We start from the raw sequence: 27,003 nt of genomic DNA, 5'->3' as shown, positions 1-27,003 counted from the left end.
AATTGAAGTCAGTGATATTTGAAGATACAAAAATAAAGCTGTGTACATCAAAAGACAGAATTTCTTTAGCTTTTAAAAATATGTTTTCATGAGAAGTTCATGTGCTGCCACAGTGAAGGAGGGACATGTTTTCGGGACGTATTTACAGAACCATCCACAAGTTTTTATTAAATTTTAGTTGTTTTCTGATTTATATAAACTGTACGTTGTATTGTCTAGATTTCTACAACTCTCTCCTTCAAGAAAACCAAAGGATTGTTTTATGTGTCAAAATTGTTTTAATATGGCTTCAGTACCTCAAAAAAAGGCTCAGCTGCACCCAGAACCACAAAGCTCAGTAAACAGAGAAACAGGTCATCTTTAAAAAGTGGTAGGCTTGAAACAATAGTAATAATTATTGTTATTTCTCTATGAGTTCAGCTAGAATATAGGGACTTTTAAAATGGGCCCCGTGTATTCAATGCTTAAGATCTATGACATGGACATTACACTTTCAAATGACATTTAAATACCTCCAATGCTCTCTCTTCACCTTGGGGAAAAAAACAAGGGGTGTAGAATCAAGGCTGAAACTCTTCCCTGGACTCCTGCTATTCTCCTACGGTTTCTTCCTCTCCCATATGTTTGCAGCGTAGGCTGATGTGAAGACAGCATTTCAGCCTGCTTTCAGCGTTGTTGGTTGAATTCACCCTGTTAAATTAATTTTAAATGCTGTTTGACTATTTAATAATCTATACCCAGAGCAGGGATGCGCTTCCTTTGTGGTAGGATGCGAGGTGGAGCGGTGCAGCGTTGTCACGAGCCTGGGAGCAGGCACGTGGGTCCCCGACATGTTCATGGCAGTGCTGCTTTCATCACAGCTGAAAATCAACGCCCCAAAATGCGACGGGGGGCTGGACACCCACACGCCCCGCACAAGCAGCGAGGCTGGCGGGGCTGGAGCTGCAGCGATGTCTGCGGGTCCTTGAAGTCATGCGCGCCGGCACGGGTGTTTCTCGTCGACTGCTGCTGCATCCCCGACGCTAATCTGCTGTGTCACTAACAAGTTGTATCATTTGAACCTTGCAGAGGAAGGCATCAATCATGAGTGCAAGCTGTGTAACCAGATGTTTGACTCTCCGGCAAAGCTCCTGTGTCACCTGATTGAGCACAGCTTTGAGGGGATGGGAGGCACATTCAAATGCCCTGTTTGTTTCACAGGTAAGACAGGGAGGCCAAGACAAGCCTCAGCGTGCATGGCTTGATCCAGAAACAACGCTCAGGGGATTTGTAAAATACTGTAGTCCTTTCCTTGGGAAAAAGAAATACTGTGCTTGGAAATGTTCAAAATATCGCCTGTCTGAAACTGGGGCTCGCTCTGAAGAGCAGCACTGTGGTGTTTGACACCAGGCAGCACTGACGCATGCAGCAGCTCCGCATCACCCCCCACAAATCGAAGCCTTTTAAATTATACCTCATGGCTCGAAGGCGCGATGCGTTTCCAAGTGCAGGACTTGCAAGGGATGGACCTGCTCTTGCAAGCCCGTGTTTACCTGAGCAAGGACCCCTTAAAGGCTAGGTAGCTCACAGTCCACTCACAGAGGTGAGGCTCACTTAAGTAAAGGTTTGGTAAGAGCAAATTGTCCAACTGTATAGTTTTGCCAACTCCTCTCTCAGAGGTTTTTGAAGCCCAGGTTTCTGGCACATTTCTAACTTCTGTCTCAGGGCCTGCTAGGTATTCCTTCCCTGCAGTTCATTTTAAGCTGTCTTATCGGTGCAAATGGTCTGGGGTGATCTTGCTTTTAAAGGATCTGCAGGATGCATGTTAAAGGCTGCCTTTTGTACTTAAAAAACAGCAGTTAACATCTGCATTTCCAAACTCCTTGAGAGATGAGGGTGGAAGAGGTGTGACTGTGGACCTGCTGTCAGTAGAGGGGCATGGCAGCACCTGTGATTCCTTTAACTTGGGTGGAAGTGGGGCGAACCCACAGTCTTTAGAGTTTGGCCCACAATTTGAGAGCCTGCTTTTTGTGTGAGCTTGGCGTTAATTTATCGTTTCCTGAAATGTGCTGTAAAATGACTCTCTGAGTGCCCGTGTTTAATTCTACTGAAGAAGCTATTTTCACATACTGAAGATTATTCATATAAAATGAGACAAAAATTAAACGAGATGTATTTTTAACCAGCTAAAGCCTGCGGTTCCATATGTTTCACTTTCAAATTTCACTTGATAAAGTCAGAATAATTATCAATTCAAAATCATAATGTAGATGCTGTGATATTTGTGATGTTAAATCGTAATCTTTTTTCTTATACTGAATGAACAACCCATTTAAAAGGTCTAAAAATTGTGACAAGCCTGCCCTTTCGGATTTACGTGTCTGCGAGAAATGTTATTCTGGGCCACACATCTTCCAGACCAGCCATGAAGGCTTCTCCTGGCCCAGTTGTCCTGCATTAAAAATGCATCCGATGCACCTGCCGTGGGCCCAGAGCTACCCGCAGAAGCGGTGATGTCCTTTCTTTGGTCTGACGACTGAATTCTTCCAGTTACCTGTGGACAGCGTTAGCTTTATGTGAAATATCAAAAATCCATACAGGATATAGAGTCTGTTAGAAGTAAGCTGACTGTCAGCCTGGAGACTCTAAATTGACTACTTGTAAGGAAATTCTGCTGAACCAAGTGTATCGGCACTTCTCTGGCAGGTAGCCTTGGACTTTTCAGAGTCTTTGCAATTGTAAAAGTGTAGTTCAAGACAAGATGCTTTATATGAAGCAATCTCAACTAATCGTACTATGTCGTTTCAGTTTTTGTACAGGCAAACAAACTGCAGCAGCACATCTTTGCAGTCCACGGGCAGGAAGATAAAATTTATGATTGTTCCCAGTGCCCACAGAAGTTCTTCTTTCAAACAGAGCTTCAGGTATGTTTACAACAGGACTAAAAGCAATGCTAAAGCTGTCGATTTCTCTGTGCAACCGTCACCCTTGTGTAGCATTTAGAAAAGGTGCATACCCTCAGTATGGCCTCTTCTGCCCTTAAACAGTCTCTCGGTCTCCTCCTGCCTCCCTGGGTGCTATCAGGAGAAAGGGGTCTCTGAGCATGGCTGGAATAAATAAATAAATAAATAAGACAAGACAGATATCATGATTCTTTATGAGTATTTCTCTTGACAGTAGTGTTGCTACATCCTGACATGTCTACGTCAAACACCTTGTAAATAATTTCTTTTTCTCTATTAATAATTCAGGGACTGATTAACATACAAAGACTAAGCAAATGGGAGCTGCCCCCTCCCCTTCCTCACTGTTAAGTCACAAGTAAAGGAATTTCTCCTACCGAGGTATGAGAGCAAAGCATGGGTGCAGCTCAACACGCTTAATTAGAGGCTCCGCCAAGGCACTAACACATCAATAAGCTGCAGGTTCTGCAAACCAGGCGTTATGTACCCGTTTCCCTGGCAGCCTGGGGGCCACAGCCACAGCAGTATTAGCCTCTACAAAGCCCGTGCTCGGCCCGCACCCGTTCCCAGGGGCAGCAAGCCTTTTGGAGGGGCTGGACCCTGAGCTGGGCATGCTACTGCAGCTCTCTTGGGTCCCTGGCCCCAGGGGCTGCCTTAAGCTGTGCTGGTGAGGCTGGGGTTCAAATCGCACTGGTACCTTTGGTGCAAAACCCATGCAGATGCTGAAACCTCGATGGCGAGCGTGCCTGATCCCTCGCGGGGGATGGACCACCAGAGCTTGCTTTCCTAAAGAGCTGGCAGGGAGGCACCCACCCAGGCGTCCTCCTCACACATGTCTTGCCTGTGTAGCACAGCCACCAAAATACTGCTGCCGTCCCCTAGCAAATGCAGTCTTTTTATAGAATGGTACTGTATGCCTCATCTAAATCTATTAGCTTTATAAACCATGATTTACTTAAACTTTGGAGGGTTTTTATTTATCTTGCTGAATTCCCAAGCTGCTGCCTCTTGTGTCGTGCTGTCATGCTGTGGAAGGATGGTTGATCTTTTCACTTTGTTGATTTTATTTTTTTTCTCCCAGGGGAATCTCTTCTTTCCCTTGTTCTAGCAATCTGATTTGCATAAGTGTACAAAAGTTTTAACTATACCTTGTTAATATTTTAATAAAGTCAGCAGATTTGGGGTTTGTGTGTTCTCACTATGAACGTTTTATGAAGGCAGCAGTGGTTTGCAAAGCTGGTTCTGATTTATCCTCCCATTTTTCCTTTAAAGTGGTGTTTGGTCAAAATGCCAGCACAATTAAAATGGGCATACTGGCTTCCTAGGTCACTGCATTAACCTTTAAAATCAGATGATCAAATAAAGCAAACTCTGTTAAATTATAGCCTTAACAGCAGCCTGTTTTTTGCAATTAACAGTTTTAATCACATAGTGTTTCAGTTCTGAAGTGTTGTGCATTGCAAAATTGCTGCAAATAGCAGCTTTAATCAGATAAATTATGATTGTAATTTTCCAGTTTTTATGCAGGATTTGTGTGCACTTAAAATTTCTGTGCTCATAATAATTACACGAGTAGTTTTGAATGGTGTTGGCTGAATGAAAATTCAGTACTTAGCTGCACAGTTTTAGTCTTTATTTCAGCAGTGACTCAGAAATGTGTGTTTACTTGATGCCAGGGATTTCACTAATCCAAATACCTGAGCCAAGGAGGACACAAAATGTGTGTATAAATCAGTTAGAAATGCTCAAGACTTTTGTACCAGTCTGCCTTGGCACATTCATCTCATCAGTTTCTGATGTGTAAGCTGCCTATTCTAAATTCCTCAACCGTTGGTTATATTTTTGTTGAGTAATGAAGATTTAGTATTATTTTTAGTGAACCTGTTGTTCAGCTGCTAGTTAGGGTTAAATCTGCATAAACCTTTCAGTCTCCTAACGGTGCAATTGTTCTCATGTGGGCAAATCACCATCCATCAAGGGGTTCTACTTGATGAATTTGACTTTTCAGTTCTGATCTTGCTTTCCCACTGGCATAAAATAACTAGTGTCAAAATCTGAACCTACGCTTTGTTTTACTTCTGTGTATTTTTTTAAGTGAAACCACGGAAAATACTTTTTAAAACATTGAACATTTGACTGTTTCAAGACATTCAGAGTGGAGTGCTTACAGAAAAGGAGGGAGGGGAAAATGACAGGCAGCACAGGGAAAAGGTAACTTCTAGAGATGTCATGCAGTGGCTTGAATTAGCCCTGCTGATTTGTGAACGTTTCTTTAAACACTTAGGGTAAACACCAGGTAAGTGCAGAAGGGCACGTGTGTGCCACGTGATGAGAAACGTGGCCACTGTAAATGTACTTTTAGTGGTTAGTGCAAATACTGCTTCGGCAGTGTAACGCTGGAAGCAATCAAACCCTCTTTGCGCTTCTGAACTAGCAGCTGTATTTTAATATAGGTTTATGTTTTGAAGTTTACACCATCTGATGGAGCCGTAAACCCAAAGCTTAAGAAAGCTCCGAGGAACTGAAGTCATTCTATAAACAGTGGAATTTCTGGTGTGAATCTGGAGCAATGAGTCAGTGAGGTTACCTTGATGATATTGCCATAAGAAAACAGAATGTTATTTAACTGCTTCCATTATCTCATGGAAATAAGGAAGGAAAACATGCTAAGGCTAAGTATGAGACACAAAGGAAACGGTATGTGTGATAACCCCACATACCCTTAGGGCAGAAGAGGAAGGGCTGGCAGCTCCGTGTTTTTCACATCCTCAATTTGTAAGATTGACAGCTCTGAATATGATGAAAATCTCCTGGAAAAAAGTAAATTTATAGCTAACGTGTAGAACACAGAGGCTATAGCGTTTCTTTCCCCCCTACTAAACCTTGCTCACTGAAACAAACGTAGAGGTGGAGGTTTGGGGGGTTCCTCACATGCAGGGCAGAAGGAGCCCTTTCAAACAGAGTGCCAGCTCTGGGACCCATGTCAGGAGCCGCCGGCCACCGCTGGCACGCCCGCTTCACCCAGGCAGCTGGAGTCAGAGCGGCACGCAGGGCACCGAGACGTGGGAGATGAGCTAGTTCTGTGACACCTGAAATTTTGGTCTTTACTATTTAAAATATAGCAGGGAGCTCTCCAACACCAAAGATGGGTCAGAAATTATGGGTGCTGAGAGTTATATTTGTGGTGTGATTCACAGCAGGGAAAGATACCTCCTCAATTGCTTGCATCGAGAATTAGCGAGAATTACATTAAGCAAATTGTGACTGAGCAGTGATTTTCAGAGGAAAGTTAAGGAGGGTTTTCATATGTATGCTTTTGCCACACTGCTTTTTCCAAGGAGCCATCATATAACCAATGAAATATTTGTATTTAAAGGATTAATTCCTGCTGTTTGCTTGTGTACTGTTAATCATACCGTTTCCTCCTAAATGATTACAATTGATGAAAACTAAGGCAAGGGATATAATAAACAATGCGCAAATAATCGAGGTACCGAGGGAGCAGGGTACCTGCCAGGTCTTTCCTAGCACAGGTGTTCAGGTGTTTTATTGCCTGCTATGAATAAAGGGCTTTCTTTTCTGTTCAGATTTGGAGATATGTCAAACCACTAAAATAAGAGAGCTTCACCAGAGGAATTTGCTGTCATTTTAAGCACCCAGTTTCTTTAAACAGACATATATCAAAAGGAGAGTGGCTACTACGGCTCATTGGCTAACACTGTGGTCTGTCTCCCCCCTCATTTTATTTTATGTGAAAAGCTGGCAATTTTCATATATCCATAAACAGGCATGAGCTGCTGCAGAGAAATTGCACTCATTATATTAATAATGATTTGCCATGAACGTCCTCCAGGGGCTTGATTTGGTCCACATCAAAGTCCTTGGGATTCTTTCCGCTGATTACAGCAGATCAAGCCCTAAGCAGGTTTTCCTTTAAGTCTGCTTTTAATGTCAGCTCGATGTTAGATATGTCTCCTGTAGAGGGCTGCATCCTGCCCGGGCGAGGGGGGCACCGCAGCAGGGCACCACATGGTCTGATGGGGCCTGATGGGGGATGTTACGATGCTGCTCTGTGCCCTGGGAGCGGCGCAATGAGGAGCAACATCTCCAGCCTGCTCACGCCAGTGGTCCTTGGGGCCATCGGGGTACAACAGTGTCCCCTGAAGCACATGGGGAGAACGAGAGCCTCTTGGGTTTTACGTGACCCGCCTGTACCCAGGCAAGTCTACTGGGCTGCATCTAAGGGCTCAGTTCACCACCAATGGTCAGAGCGCTGAATATAGACGTAAGCAATGTTGGGTCTGTACCCAGCTATTGAAAATCTTTTAGGGGTTATTGTCACCAGCTTCTACTTGAAAAATGGGCTTTACCTGCTTCCTGGGGGTACAAGAAAGCTTACCTAACTAGAAGTAAAATTTTTCTTCCAAACAGCCCTATGCACTTGCAACACTGAAATATCTCAGTGCTTCTGGGCTGTGGTGTCCACACAATCAGTGAGAGAAAAGCAAATCTGTGGTATTTTGACGAAGTTGCAGAAAATATTTTTCCCTGGGGGAGTGTGTGGATGGCAGGACAAATGGGACCTGAAATGTGGCTCTTATCTCAAGGCAGTGCTTTCATGTAACGTAACTTTTGCTGTATTTCAGAACTTACTTGTGACTTAGATGTTAAACACCAGGAGCTTTGTGCTGGAAACAAACCACAAGGTTTTTCCAAGAGCTCTTTCTTTCATATGAAGCACCCACAAAATCATGTGTAGAATTAATTTTCTGCAAGTAAAAGCCATTTTTTCTTTTAAACAGAATTTATATCTTTGCGTTTCAGTTGTTGATAGGCTCTTTTTTTTTTTTTTTTTAGTGTTAGTCCTCCTTTAAAATCCTAAAAATGACCCAGTCGGTTATCTTAGCAGATTTGGCTACCATTTCTTAAAAAAATGTTGCTGTGGTGCTTGGAGTATTGTTAAATTTTAATTATTAGTAGTTACAAAGCTAATAAATTACAAGAATACCAAAATCTATTCCAGCCATATTGCTGGGTTTCATTCAGACGCAGTCAGATAATTATAACTAACAATAATTAAAAATTAAAAGTGCTGTAGGCACATACCCATCATGTTGAGTCTGTCTGCCTGAACACGCTTTATGGACTGCAAAACCACAAGTTTTACCTCTGATCTATTGTCACAGCGGGGAAGAGTTTTTACCTGTTAGGTCTCCAGTTTTCAATATGTATGTTTAATTTGTTGGGAGGAGGAATAATATGGCTGTTTAACAATTTGGGGTTAGGAACAGGCTCTCATAAGGACAAAAGCTAAGAAAGCCAGGGCAGCCTCTGCAGGGCTGACCTGGGCTGTGCAGCGGCTGCGGTTGAGGTTCTGTGCGGGTGATGCTGGAGGTTTCCTGGCCCTGACATGCGCGGAGGTTAATGCTGTATGTAAGAAGGGGCTGCTCATGCTTGTGCACCTCTGTGTGATTTGTCAGCACCTTCTTCCCTAGCACAAAATGGGGTGGTGTTTCCTGCATCTGAGGCTGGGGGTGCTGTTGGAGCAGCCACCTAATCCAGAGCGCGTGGCCTCTTTGTGTGGCCACTTCTGTGGAAACAAAGGATGGTGCAGAAATCTGCCTTGCCCTGTGTTTGATGTAGTGACGAGGTGTAGCAGTTTCATTTGGAAAGATGCCTCTGATCAATACGTTGCTGCATCTTTATCATCCCTGAGGTCTCTTTAGTGAGGTGCAGAAAGATCTCTCGCGTCTGCAAAGTTTCACCTGAGATAAAGCTTGGAAATGTCTGGCACTGGAGTAGCGTGTCCCATAACAAAAGACCCTCCTTCACTTTTTACACCATTAGCACTATTCTGTGGCTGGCCCTGGCTAACAAAGTGAATGTAACTTCACATTAACATGTGCAGAAAACCCAGCAGCGATGCAGAGCAGGGGGAAAAAAAAAAAGAAGGGAGCCAGGTGAAAGGCATCGTTTCAGTCATTAATGCACTTAAGCGCACCCAAGTGTCAACATGTGTGATCAAGTGTAAGGAGGCATGTCGTTCCAATGTGGCAGCGCTGGCACACAGAAGGGGCTTCCTACAGCAGAGATGGCACTTGGATCCGGTGCTCAGGCTGCCCAGCTAAACCCGTCGTTGCCTGTCATCTATGCCCTAGGGCAAGGGTCCAACCAACTTTTGCGTAGGCACCATGCCATCCCAACAGATGGGCAGGAGTGTAAGCTGCCAAGAGACAATGTATATGCATCAATTGTGTTTATTGAAAGCACAATTCCTGGCTGGAAATGTCCAAATGTCTATTTATTCTGAGATAAGATGCCTTTAGTTAATGGATATGGAAATGCAGCCTAGCTTTGAACTAATTACTTCATATACATTACAAAACGTAATGCAGGCACGCAAATGTAAGATGTGCTGATTGTGGGGAATCCAGGTAAAGGTCTGACATGACACAAGAGTGCCTCCTAAATTTGCCTCCAAGTGCCAAGGTACTACTCTCCTCTAAGTACTGGAGACCAAATTTTGTAGGAGCCGCACATAACTATACAAAGTGCTGGCACAGTATGTAGTGATACGCAAGCAGCCAGCTTTTTATACTTGCAGGTTTTTGTTTGCACGCAGATGTCTAAGCTCACCTCCCCTCTTGGTGGTGGAAACCCTTTTTACTTGCGTGGGTAAATGAGGGCAATACATTAATCCAAACCAAAGCTGGACCAGTTTACACATCTCACTGAAGAGGTTTTTTTTCTATGTGACAAAAACAGAGAAAAAGCATGTAATATGCTTTTAAATTTGGCAACATTGTTGCCCACCAAAAAGAGTAATTTATGGAAGCATCCAGAGAGGAGTCTCTGCACAGATGAAAGCATGTTTCTTTCCCCTACTAGTTAGCTTTATTCAATCAGGACTGGTAACTGTTTTCGGAAGATGTGCTTTAAAGATCCTTCTGAATATATGATCTTGTTATTCATAAAGATCCAGGCATACTGTACGTAAATAAATAAAGCAGGAATGTTTTACTTCCAGATACATTAATGTATTCCTATCTTCTTGGAAGCAGAGCGCACGGGCTGTGTTTAACATCCATCCTTGACCAAAAGGAGGAAGCACAGGAGAAGAAATGAGAAATGGATTTTCTTTCGGAAAGACCAGATTGCACTCTCTGGTCTGGCAATAACAATTACTAATGACATTTAGAGAGAAATTAAGGATGAGAAATGCAAGTTGGCATTTCAGCAGTGCCAGTCAGTAACATTGCATCAGAGCTCACAGGAGAGATGAGAAAAAGTTTAGGGACGGAAAATTAATTTTGTTATGTCAACAATTAACAAATACCTTTTCTTCATTCTTTACCACACTATCACAAATTACTACTGTGATAGTATTTAGCAGTTCCTCAGGTGAATGAAATAGCACTTTGAAATCCTTATTTCTGGTGTCAAACACACGCGTTTTGTTGAACAGTGACTGACAGAAAGGTTCAAACTGACCAGGGAGGAAGAAAATGAGCTTTTGAATGTGTGGTAGCAGGAATATTCTTTGTGGCTTCTCTCTGCAGATCTCTGTGGTTTCTATAACCATGCATGACTGAAGTTTACCAGCACTTTTTCTGAGGTTGTTTTTTTCCTGTTTTATACATTTGCAAAGGCAAAGGTTGAACAATATACCCAGATCCATGCAGGAAAATTTTGGTGGAGCCAGTCCTGGAAGCTTCTGACCTTTTATTCGGAAGTCCTTCAGCTGTTCGCAGGGTGAAATTGCTGTTCCCATAGGAAGGCGGTAGGAAGCCCCTTTTCCTGCTGCTCTGCCTAGAACCACAGAGCAAAGGGGCCATAAGCTGTAAGTCCGGGAGTGTGGCCACTGGCACGGCTGGCTGTGCGGGGACAGTGTCCTCAGGGACAGCAGACCTGATACCACCGCTTGGCCCTACCAGGCTTGATAGCACATGCCTTTCTAAGCAGTCCTTAAAATAGAAACAGAATCTTCGTGTAATATTCAGGCAAATAATTTGTTTTGGTTTGTTTTCTCTCCAAAAAGTCTTGTCACAATTTTTCTTTGCTGGTGGGAAGAGATCCCTAATACAGCCCCTTTGATCTGCTGCTGCTATAGTGGCTGCTGTGGAAGGTAGTTTGGGGTCTGAGCACAGAAAAAAAAAGGATTAGCTCCTTTTCTTCCTGTAAGTGTCGCTAGCATGCAGAGGAACTGACTTCATTTTTCAAAGGAAGAGGGATACTGCACTGGAAAGGGCAGAGCGTAAGCATTATTTAAGGAAAACAGCGGAGCTTGATCAGCCTCTGTTTTAAAGAGCTCATCGAAGGTGGTGTACAGCATCCTTTTAAAAGTTCTGTCTCTTCATTTGCTTGCTGCTAGAGCAAAAGGGGGATGCTTGTCCAGACATAACGGTATATGCCTGAGTGTTTTCACAAGAAATGTCTAGATCATTAAATATAATAGGTCTCAGCTGCAGTTTTGATCACTGAAGCATGCACACAATTCATCACAGCAAATTAGGTACGTCTTTGTAACTTATCTTTCTGCAATTTGCTGGCACTTTTTAGAGAGCTGAAACTTATACTGTATGTGCTGCAGAAGCCATTTCAGATAAAATATTCTGTGTTTATTGTTGGAGAACAAGGATTCACTAATAACAAAAACATGGAGCAGTGTATGTTTCTGCTCCTGTATCTTGCAGAACCAGCAGTAGTACCAGCAGAGATGCCCAGCCACATTCATTATTTATATATTTTGGTGAATTTCTTGTCTGCAGTAAAAGAGATATAAGCTTCAACATCAGACTGTTTGTGCCAAATTCTATCCTACAGCCCATTCAGGAAACCTGAGGCAGCCGTGGTTCTCAATCATTACACAGCCCATTTATCTGATAGGAGTTTTGTCCTCTCTGCCTTGCTGAAACGTTGCTTGTTCTTTAAAAGCTTAGTTTGACCTTTGGAAAGAAAAGGCATTTGCTATTTTAATTTTTTTTTTGAGAGAGAGAGAGAGAACCTGAACCTACTTAAATAGAAATTGGCATTCAAAAGCAGCACAGTTATTGAAAAGCATTTACTTTATTACTAGAAGAGAACAGACGCTAGTGAGCTTGAAAATTACATTTCAGTGGATTCATCAGTTTCAGTCACTAGTTAGTCTGTGAACAGATGGAAATATTTGTAACAGTTAACGTGAATTTATACCTTGCATTTCTACATTTGCCTTAAGAGCACTGGTATCTTAGCTGCTGACTAGAAGAATTTGGAGATGTACTTTATCTGTTTTATTTTTCTGAAAGATGATATGGTTGTTTCTAATTGCAAGGATTTCTTGCGTGATGGAAAGGGCCTCAGTTTTCAGAAATGTGAATGATATATAGCTCCTGTGTAAGGAAAATCTTGTAGAAGAATCCCCCAGTACGGCTGCTGCAGAAAAAAATAAACATCTCAGCCTAAACCCAGATAAACCCCCATGGAATGAGAAAATAATTTTCAATAACCAGATATTTTTAACTCTGTGTATGAAGGTAGTAATCACAGTCGCCTGTATCTGCATCTAGGGTGTGCCACAGTCCTAATTTCTTGTCTCTTCCCCCCACCCTGAAATTTAAGGCTACTGGTTAACAGAGCAATGCATTAAGCACTCCACCTCCAAAACAGAAAGAAATACTGCCCTAGCCTCTACCATGTGGCATCTTTAGGTTTCGGGGATTTCGTTTAAATCTGAAATTTATGTCCAGGAGAAATAAATTATTAGATTGTAAAAGCAGCTGGGGAGGGAGTAAATATAGTCTCTTTTGTCCTCTATATCATTTCCCCAGGAAGATAATAAATGTGTGGCAAGCGTCTTGTGTTTCTTCAGTCATACAAATGTGGTGTGTGTGTTGTATTTCAGACGTGAAGCCTAAATTCCAGACAGGAAATCCTGGAGTGATACTGCACTGCCGTTGCCTACTGCTGTGGTGCTGGCAGAGCCCCCATCACTTTTACCGTTAGAAGGAATTTGAAAAATAGTTTCATGAAGAAATTTTAAAGGCTGTGGGTATACTTCTGATTTGCTGAGTAAGAGATTTAGGGTGTAATCCTAGGGTTTATGCCGTCGGTCAGTGAAAGGCAGCCAGAGCAGTGGTGTCAGCCCCGGCTGCTGGAGCAAGCTGAGGACAGGGGTCCTGCCCTGTGGCCTGATCCCAAGGGCCAGTTTTCCTAGGGTGGCTTTAAAGAGCACGAGAGACACTCTTGCTAATTCTTCACTGCCTTACCTGTTATTGCTCTGTGAGGTCAGATACATGGAGCAAGCGTGATGAGTAGTCAGGAAAAAAAATGGGGCCTGATAAGAACAAAAGGAGAAGGAACAGTTCAAAAATCTGCTGGTAGCTTCCCTTCCTTCACCTGCGCTTGTGCATAGGGCTGTCATTGCCTGCACCTCCGTGCTCATCAGGAAGGTTGTCAGTATTTTCAGCCCAGCCTATTTTCAGGGACCTGAAAACAGCCCTGGAATAACCTTGCCGCTCACTCTTTCTGAGGTTGCTTTCAGAGAAGTATATTCAGTCAGATGATGTTTTCTTAATTAATACTCTGCTTTGACATCATGTTTTGAGAGTAGTTTTAAAGCTCCCTTTGACCAGAGGGGAAAGGAAGAAAGGTAAAATAATTTAGAATACAACTATACAACTTGTTTTCAGATTGTACCTGTTCTGTGGTTTCTGCTTATGTTAAAAAAAGAAATGGGATGGGAAGTGTTTGGTGCACGGGCTGGGGGTGCATGTGCAGTGACCCAGCTTCTGCAGTAACTGCTAATGGATGGATTGTTATTGCTCTCTTCATTCTCCACATTTCATGTTAAAAGAATAACTTACAAGATACTAAACTGTGTATCCTTAGTGAGGTGATGGGGCTTTGCTGGAAAAATCCAGATGATAGAGGTAAGACCCTACGTGCTGATGGGATCAGTGCAGAAACAGCTCATGGCTTTGTGTAAGGTCAGCTTGGGTTCAGTGAGGCTCCGTCACCCCAACTCTGCATGAGCCAGCCCAGATTTGAAGCAAGCAGTCCTGAGCTTAGCAAGTCAGCCGTGCTTGAGCTGATTCGTTGCAGAGTGTCTTGTGTGTCTTCTGTGCCATGTCCTGGGCAGGCGGTATGGACACCCTGAGGTCACCTCCACACAGAGCACGTCCGCAGAACCAAATTGCCTTGGCTTTGCACCGTGCAGAAATGGCCAAAGCACCGCCCGCACCGTGCCAGCCCTGAGGGAGAGCTCCTGCCTGACCACCGAGCCTCCTCATTTGTTTCTGTTGCACAGTTAAACCTGAATAAATTGCCATGGGCATTGAGGTTTGACTGCATATAGCGTATCTGTCATCAGTGCATTACATTACTGTCTCTCCAAAAGGAGTAAAGAGGAGGTGTAGAACATACTTACTTCTGAAAAATTCGTCCTCCTTTGGGGCCGACACATGCTCTTAGTCTTTGCATGAAATCACAATTGTTTAAAATGTAGCCTCTCGCTGTTCGGAAGGCAGATTTTCCCAAGACCAGCGACACTGTTGTAATGGAGTAGCACTGGCTGGAAAATCCCATTTTTTAACAGTTGTTTCGCGCACACACACCCCGCAGCAATGTTGCCTCGCTATTTTGGCTTGTGATGTCTTGGAGGAGATGGCTCGTATTGGTGATATTTTGGCCCCTCTTTTACTTATGGGAACAAACGCTGCTTGGCTCCTTCACACTGGTAGCTCCTCTGGGGTTAATTCCTCAAGGCAGTGGGCAGTGGGCTGAGCACAATCCTGTCTGCAGATTTCTGCTCTGCTGGTGGCATGTACACTAATGGGGAAGCATATAAAGTACTTCTGTAACTGTGGCCTTGCTATTTTATAGCAGAAAGACTTGCATTGGAGGATTTTTATGCCCCTTTTGAAATTAGAAACCAGCAATAACAGCCATTAAGTCCAAGGCAACAGGTCACTGGCCAGCCATTTTGTCAGCCCGAGCAGTATGTGGGTGCCACGTGCCAGGAATATTTATCTGCCTTTAAGAAAAATGTATCCATAACACAAGGCAATACAATTTCTCAGATCAGTATTCCATTAGAGGGGATCATACTTTAGTTGCTGCATTTTAAAAGAATTACTGATGGAAGGACTGTGATGCGCTGTAGCCTGGCTGTGGATGGGTGCTGCTCGCATGCAGTCCAGCTGTCCACACTTGCTTGTTTGGTCCAAGGAACCTGGTTCAGCTGCCGCTCCCATCATTCCATGAAGGATGTTGCCTAAGTGAAGAGTGCAAGATGTGCCCCTGTTAATGTTTGCATTGAAATTCCCAGGTAAGGCTTAAACTGTTTTGCACCTGGACCTTACCAAGAGGAATACCTAACTGGTGCAGAAGAAAAAACCTACAAAAAATCAGATGGTGTTCAGTGACCCTTGCCGTACCGAAGAACAGCAGAGCAAGTTAAGGAGCCAGTTTTAGGTTCAACTTTGAATTTCCTGGCTTCTGTTGGGTTATAGCCCCATGGAAATGGTCACTTATTGAAGCTTTTGTCTGTGCATTTTGTCGGGTGACTGCTGAAGGTACTGTGTAAAGTGTTTCCCTTTTGCTCTAAGTATTTTTTAAGAAAAGGAGTGTGAGAGGATGCTGTCCTGGTCATATAATAAAGACCTAATCAGGAAATCATTTAGTGTTTATAGAAGAGTCACAAAGGGTCCCATAATGATGATGCCAGCCCTCACGTAAATGAACAATTAACTGGCTTCTGCAATGTGATTTAACTTGGATCAAGGAGGGGTTAATGAGATACGCTTCAGATAGGCTTCAAATAAATCAACAAGTTATGCTTTTGAGAGGAGTATCTAAGGATTCCTGGAAAATGGTTTTCCTCCTGGAAATTATTTCAAAACATCATTGCTTCCCTGAGCAGGACCAATAAGTAGATAAAAACAGGTCAGCACTGCGCCGTGCATTGAAGATTTCGGTGTAGCACAGGCAAAGGGGGGTCCCTGTGGGCAGTAGATGCTTTCTCCGATCGGTGTGTGGCTTAGATTTGAAAACGGACTGGAAGTGAGGTGTTTGCATTCGCTAGGATGGCTTTGGAGGGTTACTCTGAACTCGGGCAAAGGGCATGCAAGCTGCAGCACGCCGGGTGGGTGACCACGTCCGTGGGGCGCGGGGGTGGCGGGGGCCGTGAGCACCGGGGCGCCTGTGGGACCAGCTCGCCAGAAAAACACAGGCTGATCAAGCCGAGGTTAGAGCACCAGGTGTTGGTGGCTGAGTGGCGTGCCGGGATCCTGCAAGCTCTTCCCTGCTCTCGGGATTAGCAATGGCTCTGGGATCCAGTCAGGGAGAAATGGTGGGGCTGAGGGAGGAGTGGAGGAATTCTAAAAATATTCTGGTTTTATGCACTTCTGACAACGGTAATTACATTTGTCCCTCTCCCTTTGCATTTAGGAGGTGTAAGGTTCTTCTCTCAGCTTATTTTGATCTTGTACGTGGCGTACTGTAGACTGCAAGTCACAAGGACGCTCATAAATTTGCATTTCTGAGTGAAATTCTCAGGAGCGTGCAGTCCCTCTGGACAGGTATTATTAGCTCCCTGGTTTCATTGGGTGCCTCAGTGAATCATGGTGTGTTTACGGCTAGTTTCTCTAACAGAAGACTCCGGTTATCTCTTAATAATGTATTCTCCTGTGGGTTTTATTTCCAAAGTGCCATGGTAAGGAGATTTTCCCAAAGGCTTCAGTTTGCTTTTGTGCTTCAGCATTTTACCCAGTGTTCTTGGAAGAAGCGTATAGACTTTCTGGTGAGGCATTTAATCAAATAGAAGAGACTATGCCAGGCTGAGGCTGGCATTTGGAGTTCACTTGTAATAGGCTCACCTTGGTTTATTTTGAGTTTTTAGAGAAGAATAGGAAGATATGGCAGGTCTAGAAGACTGATGATACAGAATTATTAGTCTGAAGTGGAAAGGGGAAAGCGTCTTAGGTGAGTTGTCAGAGTCTGATTAGGACTAAACAACCTGAATTAGAAGGGAAATTAAATTCATAAATCACCTAAAAAATCCTTAGCTGGTGTGAGAAAAGGCTGGTGCTGGGAAAAATAACTCTAAGAAGGTCTTTGTATAAAAAAGTAATTTTTCAAACCTAGAATAACACAGAAATGCCTATCAAAATTCAAGAATAGATTAAAATAAACAGAAGCGGTGTAAATATAGAGATAAAACCGAGCAAGTATGTTGCTGGGACGCTGCCGCGTGGCAGCAGAGCACGCAGCCCCCGGAGTGCAGAACAAAGGCAGGCAGCGGGGCAGGGGGTGCCTCGGGGGCTGCCGGGGCTTTACAGACCAGTGCCTGGGCAGTTGCATGTCAGTAGAGAAACATGCCAACCACAGAAAGAGACCTGTAAAATCCAAGCAGAGAGAATTTAGGCGGTCACGTGTGGAGCAGCTTTTTTCCCCCCCGTAAATATTTTACGAGTTCTGAATCTTCCTGACGGACTCTGGATGAAGTTCCAAGTCACTGGAGGAGCCTGGCAGGTTTCTGGGTGTGCCTTGGGGTGTCCCCCTGGTGAGCATGCACTGAGGGGGGCTGCCCAACCTCCCCAGCAGGTGTGGAAACCCCGGGGGTGCCAGGGCCAGCTCGTTCCTGGCACAGACGAGTGTTTCTGCGTCCCGGTACCAGTGGAAGGTGCGTTTGGCCCCAGAGTAATCACGTATGTGCAAGCGTCAGACACCAAACCTCCAGGTGTATTTTCTTAGACACTCAAAGTGATTTTTTATTTTTTTTTCTTGGTTCAATAACTTGTAAAGGACAGCTTCCTAACTGCATTTGTTGAAGTGCCGTCTCAAAGTGTGCTGATACGGGGACTGACTGACACATGGCAAGTTATCAGATGCTGAGAGATGAAGGAAGCAGTAACACAGGCAGCCGATTCCTTTCACAAAGGATGTGTCACCTTTCGTTTGCCTCTACCTCCATTTCAAGGGATTCTTCAAATAAAGAAGGGACATGTGAACCTGTCTTGCCTGACATATTTTTTTTTTATTGAGTACCATGATAACTTGAAGTTCACTTGTTACAAGCATTTTATGTAGTGGGTGAAATACCAGGGGAAAGGAAAGAAGTAATACTGTATTTCCTGAAAAACCATGATCTAAACAGATAAATGTCACTGGGTAAAAGCTACCTGAAACAACTGGAAGGGCAATTAACACCTGGTTTTATGGGAAACATTGGTTACCACTATCAGTTTTAATGAAGTGTATTAACTAAATTGTGTTCTGAGTATTCATTCAGCCCTGTTTATGGCACACTCTTGAGTACATTTACTGTTTGTCAGAAGTGCAAACTAGTGAACATATGAGGCTTTAAGACAGGCCATCTGTTAGTCTTAGACCCTTGGATAATTGTCAAACAGTTCTAAAAATAAGCACATACAAACTGCAAGGGGGTGCAAAGGTGATTTTTCTTTAGTCTGACATCAAAGGGAAAGTAGCAACCAGAAATTAAAAATAAAAATAAGTAGGTTTATCGTAAAACAAGCTCATTCTCCTTTTCTCCCTTTCTCTCTCCCTCCCCCCACCCCCCCTTTCAGCGTGGGTTTTGTTGGTTGTTTTTTTAATTTAGATTTTTTTCCTCTTGCTCTTCTGGGTCATGGCATCCCTTGAATGCCTCTCCAGTTTAGGATTAGAGCAGCACCAATTTAAGGCTCACAGCTTTCTGTAGAGAGCATAATCTCCAATGGCTAAAGCAAGGGTCGTCTTGTGTCCTCTGCCTAAAGTAATCCCTTTATAAAGTCAAGGCATAAAGATTTTCATCTTTATAGATTGCTGTTAGAGAGAAATAGTACTTGTGCACATACGTGTGTGTGCTTATGGATATATAATGAGGAATAACAGTCGAGAGATTTTTGGACCGGTTTGAATTCAAAAGATGCAAAACATTGTTTGAAAAAAGAATGCTGCAGATGGTATTTCGTAAATATTTAGACACTCTAGCTTCTGTTTTGTAGCAATTTGGAGGGTTTGTTTTGTCTTTTTTCATATATATGTTCAAATGTGAGGTTTGAACTTTTGCTCCAAGTCAGCGCCTGAATCTGAGGTTTAGCTTTTGTCTGGCAAGCTGTGTGCGTTGACAGTCCGTGGAGGGAGCGCTTCTCTTGTTCCCCCCCAGCCCCACTCCGTAAGGGGCAAAGGCAGGAGAATGGGGAGAAGGGGGCACAGCCCCAAGGAGCCCCCAGCCGAGACCCTGATCCCTGGGCTTGGAGCTGGACGGTGCCTGAGAAGGGCTGGCAGAAACCTGGACAGGGAGGCAGGGAGGGACAGCGAGAGAAGCTACCTGGGCCCTCGCCTGGGTCTGGAGGCCCCCCCTGCAAGTTGGGAAAAATATGAGGATTAATAGGAATTGCCTTCCGTGTCACAAGATCAGGCAGCTGTGTTCATGCAGCACCCCTGGGTGGGTGTTCCCAGCCTAGGGCTGGCGTTTTCGCGCTGGGTGGGATTGCAGTGCCACGGCAGCCCCAGGCGCGGAGCCACGGGGGCAGCCAGGGAGGCGCAAGCTGTGCCAGCAGCCAGTGCTCTGGGCTTCCTCGCCCAAAAACGCAGCGTGTTCGCCCGCACGGGCCACCCCACGGCTAATTGCCAGTTAGGTTTCTCGTCGGCTGTTTGTCATGTGAATCTATTATCTCCGTAATTCCTATGGAAATGATTTGAGGAATGTTTTCTGTTCATTTTAATGGGAATTGGAAGGGGAGAGAGAGGGTTTGTAACCTTCCGTCGGGGTCCCAGTCTTTATGTAACACTGCAGAAGGCTTATGAATTTCACTTGATGGTGGTGGGCATCACCAGCCCTGTTGTGCCGTTTCTTAAACTCTGTATAACATACGATCTGTTAGGTGTATATGCTCATGCACATAGACAGTATACCTCTAAATGGCTGGTACAAAATAGCTAAATACGTAGCAGATGCACAATGGCACTATAGACTGGATGTATTATGGCCCCAAACCATTATCACACCCCTCGCAGTTGTGTTTTATTTTTTTCACCTGCTCCTGTGTAGTACACCTGTGTCTTGTTGGCAGTGAACGTCATTGCAGTGTGGGAGACTCCCAGCTTGACTGCCTGGCTTGGAGCTTTGCTCCATCATGTGCTGCTTTTTTGTGTGCGTTTTTTCTCTCGATCTTTATATAGCTTGTAAGAGTTCTTTGAACTGCTCTAAGTGATCATCTTTCAAGCCTGATGCTTTCCTTCTCGACACAGTGCTCTGAAAATGGAGATTGTCATGCCCATGTTTTCATAATAATGCATGTAGAAAAACAGAGAAAAAATCATTATAGATGTCCTGCACAAATGGCTTGATCCACATCCGGAGGGCAGGCAGGGGTTATCCCCAGGGAAGGTCTGGAGAGCCATCAGTATCTACGTGGACAATAATCAGCCATTCTTTGAAATCTTTTTACTTCCTGCAAAACCCATCGCCCAGTTCCTTGGTCACAGACACTTCTGCAAACGGTTCTTTTGGGGATTGTGCAGCCAGTAGAAAATTTCCACTTAAACACTGCAACAACCCCGAGGCTCGGGGTGGTTGCATTTTTCCCACTGACGTGGCTAACGGGATTGCTATCCAGTTTGCGTGATTATTAAGATAAGAAAAGAAGAAATTTTCCAACCTTGTCCTATAAATAAGCTGTGACTTACTTCATCTTGACAGGTGACTTAGTGCTGCTGTAGAGTTTTCCAGCTGCAATAATGTCTCAGAATGATGTATTCAGTGGGGTATCAGCTGTGAGCCATGTGTAAACCAGGGGGCCTAACAGGAGCTGTGAAGAACCATTTTTACTGTTCAGCTTCCAAACCATGTCCTGCCTCCTGCCAGCCCCCAAATGCATACGTGTACGGATGGCTTTGTGAGCAGGGAGGCATGTGCAAACGCACACACAAGCAGGCCTGGAGAGGCTTCATTTTTGTGGCTGCTCTGTTTTCCTTTGGAAATCACCATTCAGATAATTTTTTAAACGATAACTTCTAGACTTGAAAATTCATACCTGAGCTGTTTCCTGCCAGCTCACCCTCCTGCTGGAAAGGTGGGTGACGTTTTCTTAGGCTTAGGAAGCATTCCTTAGAAGCGTTCCTGTAGTATCACAGGTTTCAAATGATTGCTGCCTTCTGGCCTCGATGATTTCTTTCTGGCACCTGGAACAGCCCAGGGGGAACGCTGTTTCTGCTAAGGCGCAGGGCATTCCCAATGCCAGGACTGACTGATTTTTCAATTGCTCTGCAAGTCTGGTCAGCGTGGGGCATTTTGTTTGTGGGCACACCCAGAAGTGCCTGATAAAGTTATTCGATAAAGCATGGGTCAAACATGCAAAACATACCTGTGAGAGGAAACAAAAGCACTGAACGTGTAGGACGCTTTTTGACATCCTCAAAGCACAACTGCAATAAGCTGCACACGCACGGGGCAGAGGGAGAGGGAGCAGGAAGGTAAGACATGACAGTTGCTAGTAATAGGAGACAGGTTGCCAGACTTTTTTTGGAAAGCATGTTTGTGTGGTCTGAAATGCATTTTAATAGGTGAGAAACCTATACTGGTCGCAGAGGGTACGGGTAGGCTTTTGTGGGTCTTCAGAATACACACCAGTGGTGGTTATACGGTACCTGCACATGCAGGAACCTGGAGGTCTGGTGTTCACCAGCACTTGGGCATGCAGGATCTGCTCTCTGAAAGGCAGGGGGAGGCTTTGGTGCACGCAGGCTCTTGTGTCCGTGGGCATTACAGATACATCTGTGACGTCCTGTATGAAATGTGGCTCTATTTATTAACTGCTTGGTCCAGGGACTAGTCAGCATATTGATTGCCAGTAATGCATGCTAAGGGAATAAATGGTATATTCCCAAGATATTAAGATAAAAATCAAGATTTGCATATGACAAATCTATGGTTTGTTTGGGGTTTTTTAACTGCTAGACCCATGGTGTGGCTAGTTTCTCAGTTCCTACTTGACCCAGCTCTGAGTGACTGCAGGATTTGAGTATAATGCATTTTTTTCTTTGCGTGAACTCTGCTCACAAACCCAGTATATTCATTGTATTAGGAGCGTTCAGAATATATTACTAACCTGTGTTTGAGGAGGGAGGGCTCACAATGAAAGCTTCATTATCAGATTTAGAGCCACATACCATTCCTTTATTGACCTGCCTGGTGTAATCAATGCAGCAGCCACGCAAGTTTGAAATCATGTTCCCTGACTGTAGACTGTGCGTCATGCATCTAGTGCTGATTGTGCATTATCTTTTAAATGACACTGCCTAAATAAGTATGGATTTGTCTACCACGAATAACCCTTCTTTCGATTTGAAGATGGTGAACCTTTCGCTTCTTTTATTGATGTTCAGGATGACCTAAAAATAGAACTGTAACGAAGTGCACAAGAAATGGCCATTGTTAAAATGCAGAGGAGAGGCCGGTGTATTCTTTCACATTTTCATGCTTTCCCAGTTTGGTTTAGCGGACAAGCTTCTTGTCAGTGCTACTGTTGTGTTTATAGGGCTCCATCCCTCCTTTTCCATACAGTCATTATTTGATTAGAGAATAACATCCAGCACTGCAAAGGTCATTCCTTCTTCAGGCCAGCAAAATTTGCATGTATAGCAAAGTAAAAAGCCATTGGATTTTATGTTTGGTGATGTTAAATTGTCTAAAAGCAAAGAAGTTTCGACTGTCAATTCACTTAACGTTATTTGAGGATGATGCTTTATCCGCTGATAAGCTTTCCAGGTCTTTGCACAGTCCTTCTGTATTTTTGATTCTGAGATATTTAGCGTCACACCGACTGGGGCAATGCTCAGAGGGCTAGTGTTACGCTAAACAAGGTACAGTTATTTTGCAATTTCACCAGTTGCTTGTATTTAATCTCACAAGGGCTCCTTCTGCGTGCGCGGCAGCTACGGTGCTTCGGCCGCCTCTGTACCCTCCTGGCACCTTAAATCCCGGCCCTTGTTGTGCCGAGTTTCCTCCAGGCCGCCCCCCACAATACCGCAGAGAACTTTTGCCATTTTTTAGGAACTCAGCAGCACTTGTGACACCTGGTGGTCACGTTTTGGGAGTGCACAGTCCAGAAATGCTCCTGCCCGCAAACGGGGTCACCGCTCCTTCCGCACAGGGTTTCCATCGGGGGGATGTCGCCTCTGCATAAAGCGGAGGGTCGTTCTTTTACTGATCAAGATGTAACTGGATAGTGTAGAAGGACCAGATGATTTATGAAAAGTTAAAATATCTTACTTTATTTTAAAGCTTTGTCATTGTAAATAAATAATTAGATTCAAAATTCATTGTGTGTTTAAAAACTTATTCTTCAAGCTGGTGGGCTTACCCAGTTCTGTTATTAGGCAGATGGAGACTAGTAAAATTGCCTAGGCTTGAAATAATGCAAATGAATTTTTATATTCGGGGATGCTGGGATCCCAGCTCAAGAAAAGCTCACCATGAAGCACATCTCCAGTTGCTCAAATCGTTGAATAATCATACAAATAAAGCTGAGCTTATATATAGGACTGGGGTTTCAGTTAGCACACAAAATGTAGGTGAATTGGTACTGCTCTAAAAATACGCTTCAAGGTTGGCTTCGCAATTTATTGGCTCCTGCACAAAATGGCAAGACAGGTCAGCATACTCTGATGTGAGATACTGTGATGGCATGAGGCTATTACAAATCTACCAAAAGGAAAAAAGGGAGCAAAAAAGATCCTAAATTGCTGAAAGAAATGTGCAGTGCAAAGTCTATTCTTTAAAGAGATTTAACTCCTGGGTTACATGTCCAGCCTTTTTTTCTGCTGGGTATATTACCCTGGTGCCTGAACTGGCGGTTCAGCTGTTATTGCCGAAGTATTTCTTGGACTGAGAAGTGCGTGTCACAATCTGGTGTCTCTTGCTGCCAGTACTTGCACCCGGTACTAGTGAGAATAAAAGAGTAAAATATGGCAAGGGTTCTCCCTGCAATTCAGATATATTTTTTTTTAATTGTTACAGTTAAGGGAATTCCGAAAGGCAGTTTTTGCCCATGAAGTGTTAACACTTTCTTTGTATGTATTGAAAGGGGGGAGGGGGGGGGGGAGGGGAAGAAACCCTCATGGCTGTACTTGGCTTGTAGCATTTTTTTTCTAAGTTCATGCCAGCATTAACAGATCTGTCAGAACAAAGCAAATGTGTCATATTGGCAGCTGTTACTTAGGAGTACTTTTTCTTTATTGCATTTTGTTTTGTAATAATTGAGAAGCTTTTATGTCGCGCTCTGCATAAATGGTACTGAGTGGGAGGGTATGGGCATGCTTTCTATTATTCTGCCCCTCATGCATGTCTCCTTTTTTCGTCTTTCCAGAACCACACATTGAGCCAGCACGCACAGTGAGCCACTGGCACTACAGGACACCTCTCTGCAGAAGACTTGACGGTGGCACAGTGGGGAGGACCATTTGAACATTACATCCAATCAAAGTGTCATTTGCAACCCAGATGTAAAACTCTAATGATTTGGCCATGAGGCGCTGCTATTATAAGCAGCTGGAAATGAATATTAATGGAAGAGATTAAAAGTATTCCATGCTCAGTATTTTTTATTGTCCTGCTTCAGCTAGTGTACTTTAGAGCTTCTGCTTCTGACTGAATTTATAGTGTTAGATAAATCTGCTTTGATGCTGTTGCCCTTTGTTGCTTCTTGTATTATATTGATAGTTAAAGATTAGGTGTGATTTTTTTCTTTTTTGTTAACTGCTTTTTAATTGCAATTTTAGGTAACTGTGCATTGTGATGTGATTGCTTGGCTATTGTCTGAATATTTCTTTTTAATTTTTTAATTAAAGACTAATGCTTTGATTGGATTTGCCAGTTCACCGGACAGTGATTAAAACTATGTAATGAATATAATCGGTTTCAGTGCAACTGGATGGTCTGCTTTATAAATGTGACTTAATCTGATTGCAATAACTAGTACAGTTCAATAAAGGGAATACATGAGCTTAGCATCAGAGGTTGTCTGTCTGTCAGTGCATGCTGCCTCACCGCTGCTGTGTGTAAATCACAAAGTGACCGCTCACCCGATGGCAGCGAGTGTTCTGTGCCCCAGGAAGAAGGAAAATTGGGAGAAAGCGAAAGCTACGTTCCTGCATCTGGCCGTGTGTTTGCTTCTGGATGCACCCCCTGGGCTCCCACGGTAGGTTGAGGTGAGGTAAGAACATCTACTATAAATCTGAGCACAAAAAGGCGTTGCTAGCTTGTAATACTCTTACTCTTACTTTTACTCAAGTCAACAAGAACGGAGGGGACCTGGTCTGTAGCTGCCTTGACCCTATCTCTGTGCGTGTTTCAAAAAAATAGCTTTCTGGATTGTATACAAATGCGCAAATATTGGATCAGGCCTTGGAGACTTGGAGGCTGTATTTCAAGCATGTGGACCTCTAGGTCCCCAGGTACTGTAGTCCTATGTAACTGCTGTACTACTGACACTTGAAACTGCTCTCGTGCAGCCTAACAGACCTAATTAGCAGGCTTGGTTTTTTCTTCTTTTTAAACATCTCCTATGGTAATGAGGTAAGGTATATCTCCATTCAGAGAAAGAGTCATTTTAATGACCATGGACCCCTTTGGAAAGTTAGTGAGATGCAGTTCTCATGGCATCCCCTACGTGAATGAATCATCATCATCATGAAAGATCTTTAGCAGTTGTGACAGCTGAAATGATGTGGTTACCCATTCCCACGATGTACAAGGCTTTGCAAGGCTACGGCATAGGAACATGCACTTTTAGAGCCTTTCAAACGTCGCTGCACTGAACCAGAGCCCAACTGGTTGTCATTGTACCGTGTCTGAGCTTCGAGCATGTAAGTGGTATTTTGTAGGAAAAATGTTTTCAAGGATGTGCAGTCAATGCCCAAATTAGTTCATATAGCGAGTTTATTAACAACTGCAAGGGCACAGCTTGTTGACACGCTGCAGACGGTATTTTCAACATTTTGACTGCTGCTGCTGCTGTTGTGCTGCACACACATAGCTCCTTTAAGACAGTGGGACATACTGCATGTAAGGGAAGGCATAAGCGGGCATAACCAAAGTAGGGTCATCCCTAAAGCAGGAAGCACCAGAGCAGGTGCAAGTTCTAGCTCGAGAAAAGTTTCACCTGTCTGGGGGAAAAAGAAAAAAGATAGTACTAGCATCCCATCTGGGGCAAATGCTAGATACGTTTTTTATTCTGCTAGTTACTCTGCTGAAATAGCATTCCATGGACAGTCTGAAAGAGTTTAGGCTCAAAATTTTCATTTCTGATAAATTTATGAACCCTAATGTAACAAAACTGACTTTTCTTGATTCCAGAGGACAGTTCTGTTTTCATCCAGTTAATTCTTAAGTCACTGCTTATGCAACAAAATCATTGTACTAAAATGATCCATTTCCAGAAAGTGTAAGCTTTCTGTCTGATTGTTTCTTTATAAGCCATGGCACAGATGTTTATGGGCTGAAAAATTAGCTAATGAAATCACCAATTCATTATTCTCATTCATAATGTATGCATACTGCTAACTCACAGACAACATTTTAAGATGGGAAATGGAGAAGCGTCTTGCAGTACAGGCTCACAGACATGCCCTTGCAAGAAAAGCTACCTGGGAACGTGCAGCAGCTACTTTGGCAACAGCTCTTGTGCCATCTCCTCTGTGCTAAAAGCAAGGCAGCAGCTTCTCACAATGAAGATACTGCAAAGGGAGTTGCTTTGACCAACGCTGGGTCTGGAATGATGCATGATCACTTCCGGGCAGGCCTTCAGAAATGAAAAGGAAGATGCAGGTTTCTACCTTCAGGAAAAGGTTCTGTGTTGGGAATCCCAAGAGTGAACTGATGTTTCCATGCAACTCTGAGAGCTGCTTTAGTAGTGCCGTATTGAAGCACATGCCTTTGTTGCAGCATCTCCCAGCTGACTAGTTAAGACTAGGTGTATATTCGCTGTGCTGAGATGGGGAACTTCCCATCTGGGGGATCCAATTCTGAGCCGCATAATTTTCCCCACCTGTACCGGAAACACGGGCATGGAGCCAG

General features: G+C 43.8%; 1 protein-coding gene across 6 annotated transcripts in view; it reads left to right on the top strand.

Moving 5' to 3' along the window:
• Positions 1-24,941, top strand: part of ZNF423 (zinc finger protein 423) — a 234,663-nt gene extending 209,722 nt beyond the window's left edge. For 5 of the 6 annotated variants that reach the window (XM_055818868.1, XM_055818869.1, XM_055818871.1 and 2 more), the window contains 3 exons: positions 1,069-1,200; positions 2,788-2,903; positions 24,296-24,941. In XM_055818868.1, the coding sequence (XP_055674843.1) occupies positions 1,069-1,200; positions 2,788-2,903; positions 24,296-24,325 (278 nt within the window). In that variant the 3' untranslated portion in view covers positions 24,326-24,941. Of the gene's footprint in view, positions 1-1,068; positions 1,201-2,787; positions 2,904-24,295 lie in introns of those variants that run through there. The other variant, XR_008749824.1, reaches the window with a different exon arrangement.
• Positions 24,942-27,003: the final 2,062 nt, after the last annotated feature.

This window comes from Falco peregrinus, chromosome 14 (assembly GCF_023634155.1).
Source record: "Falco peregrinus isolate bFalPer1 chromosome 14, bFalPer1.pri, whole genome shotgun sequence".
Lineage (NCBI taxonomy): Eukaryota > Metazoa > Chordata > Aves > Falconiformes > Falconidae > Falco > Falco peregrinus.
Note: the sequence above shows the minus strand (reverse complement) of the source record. Positions and strands in the feature narration are given on the sequence as shown.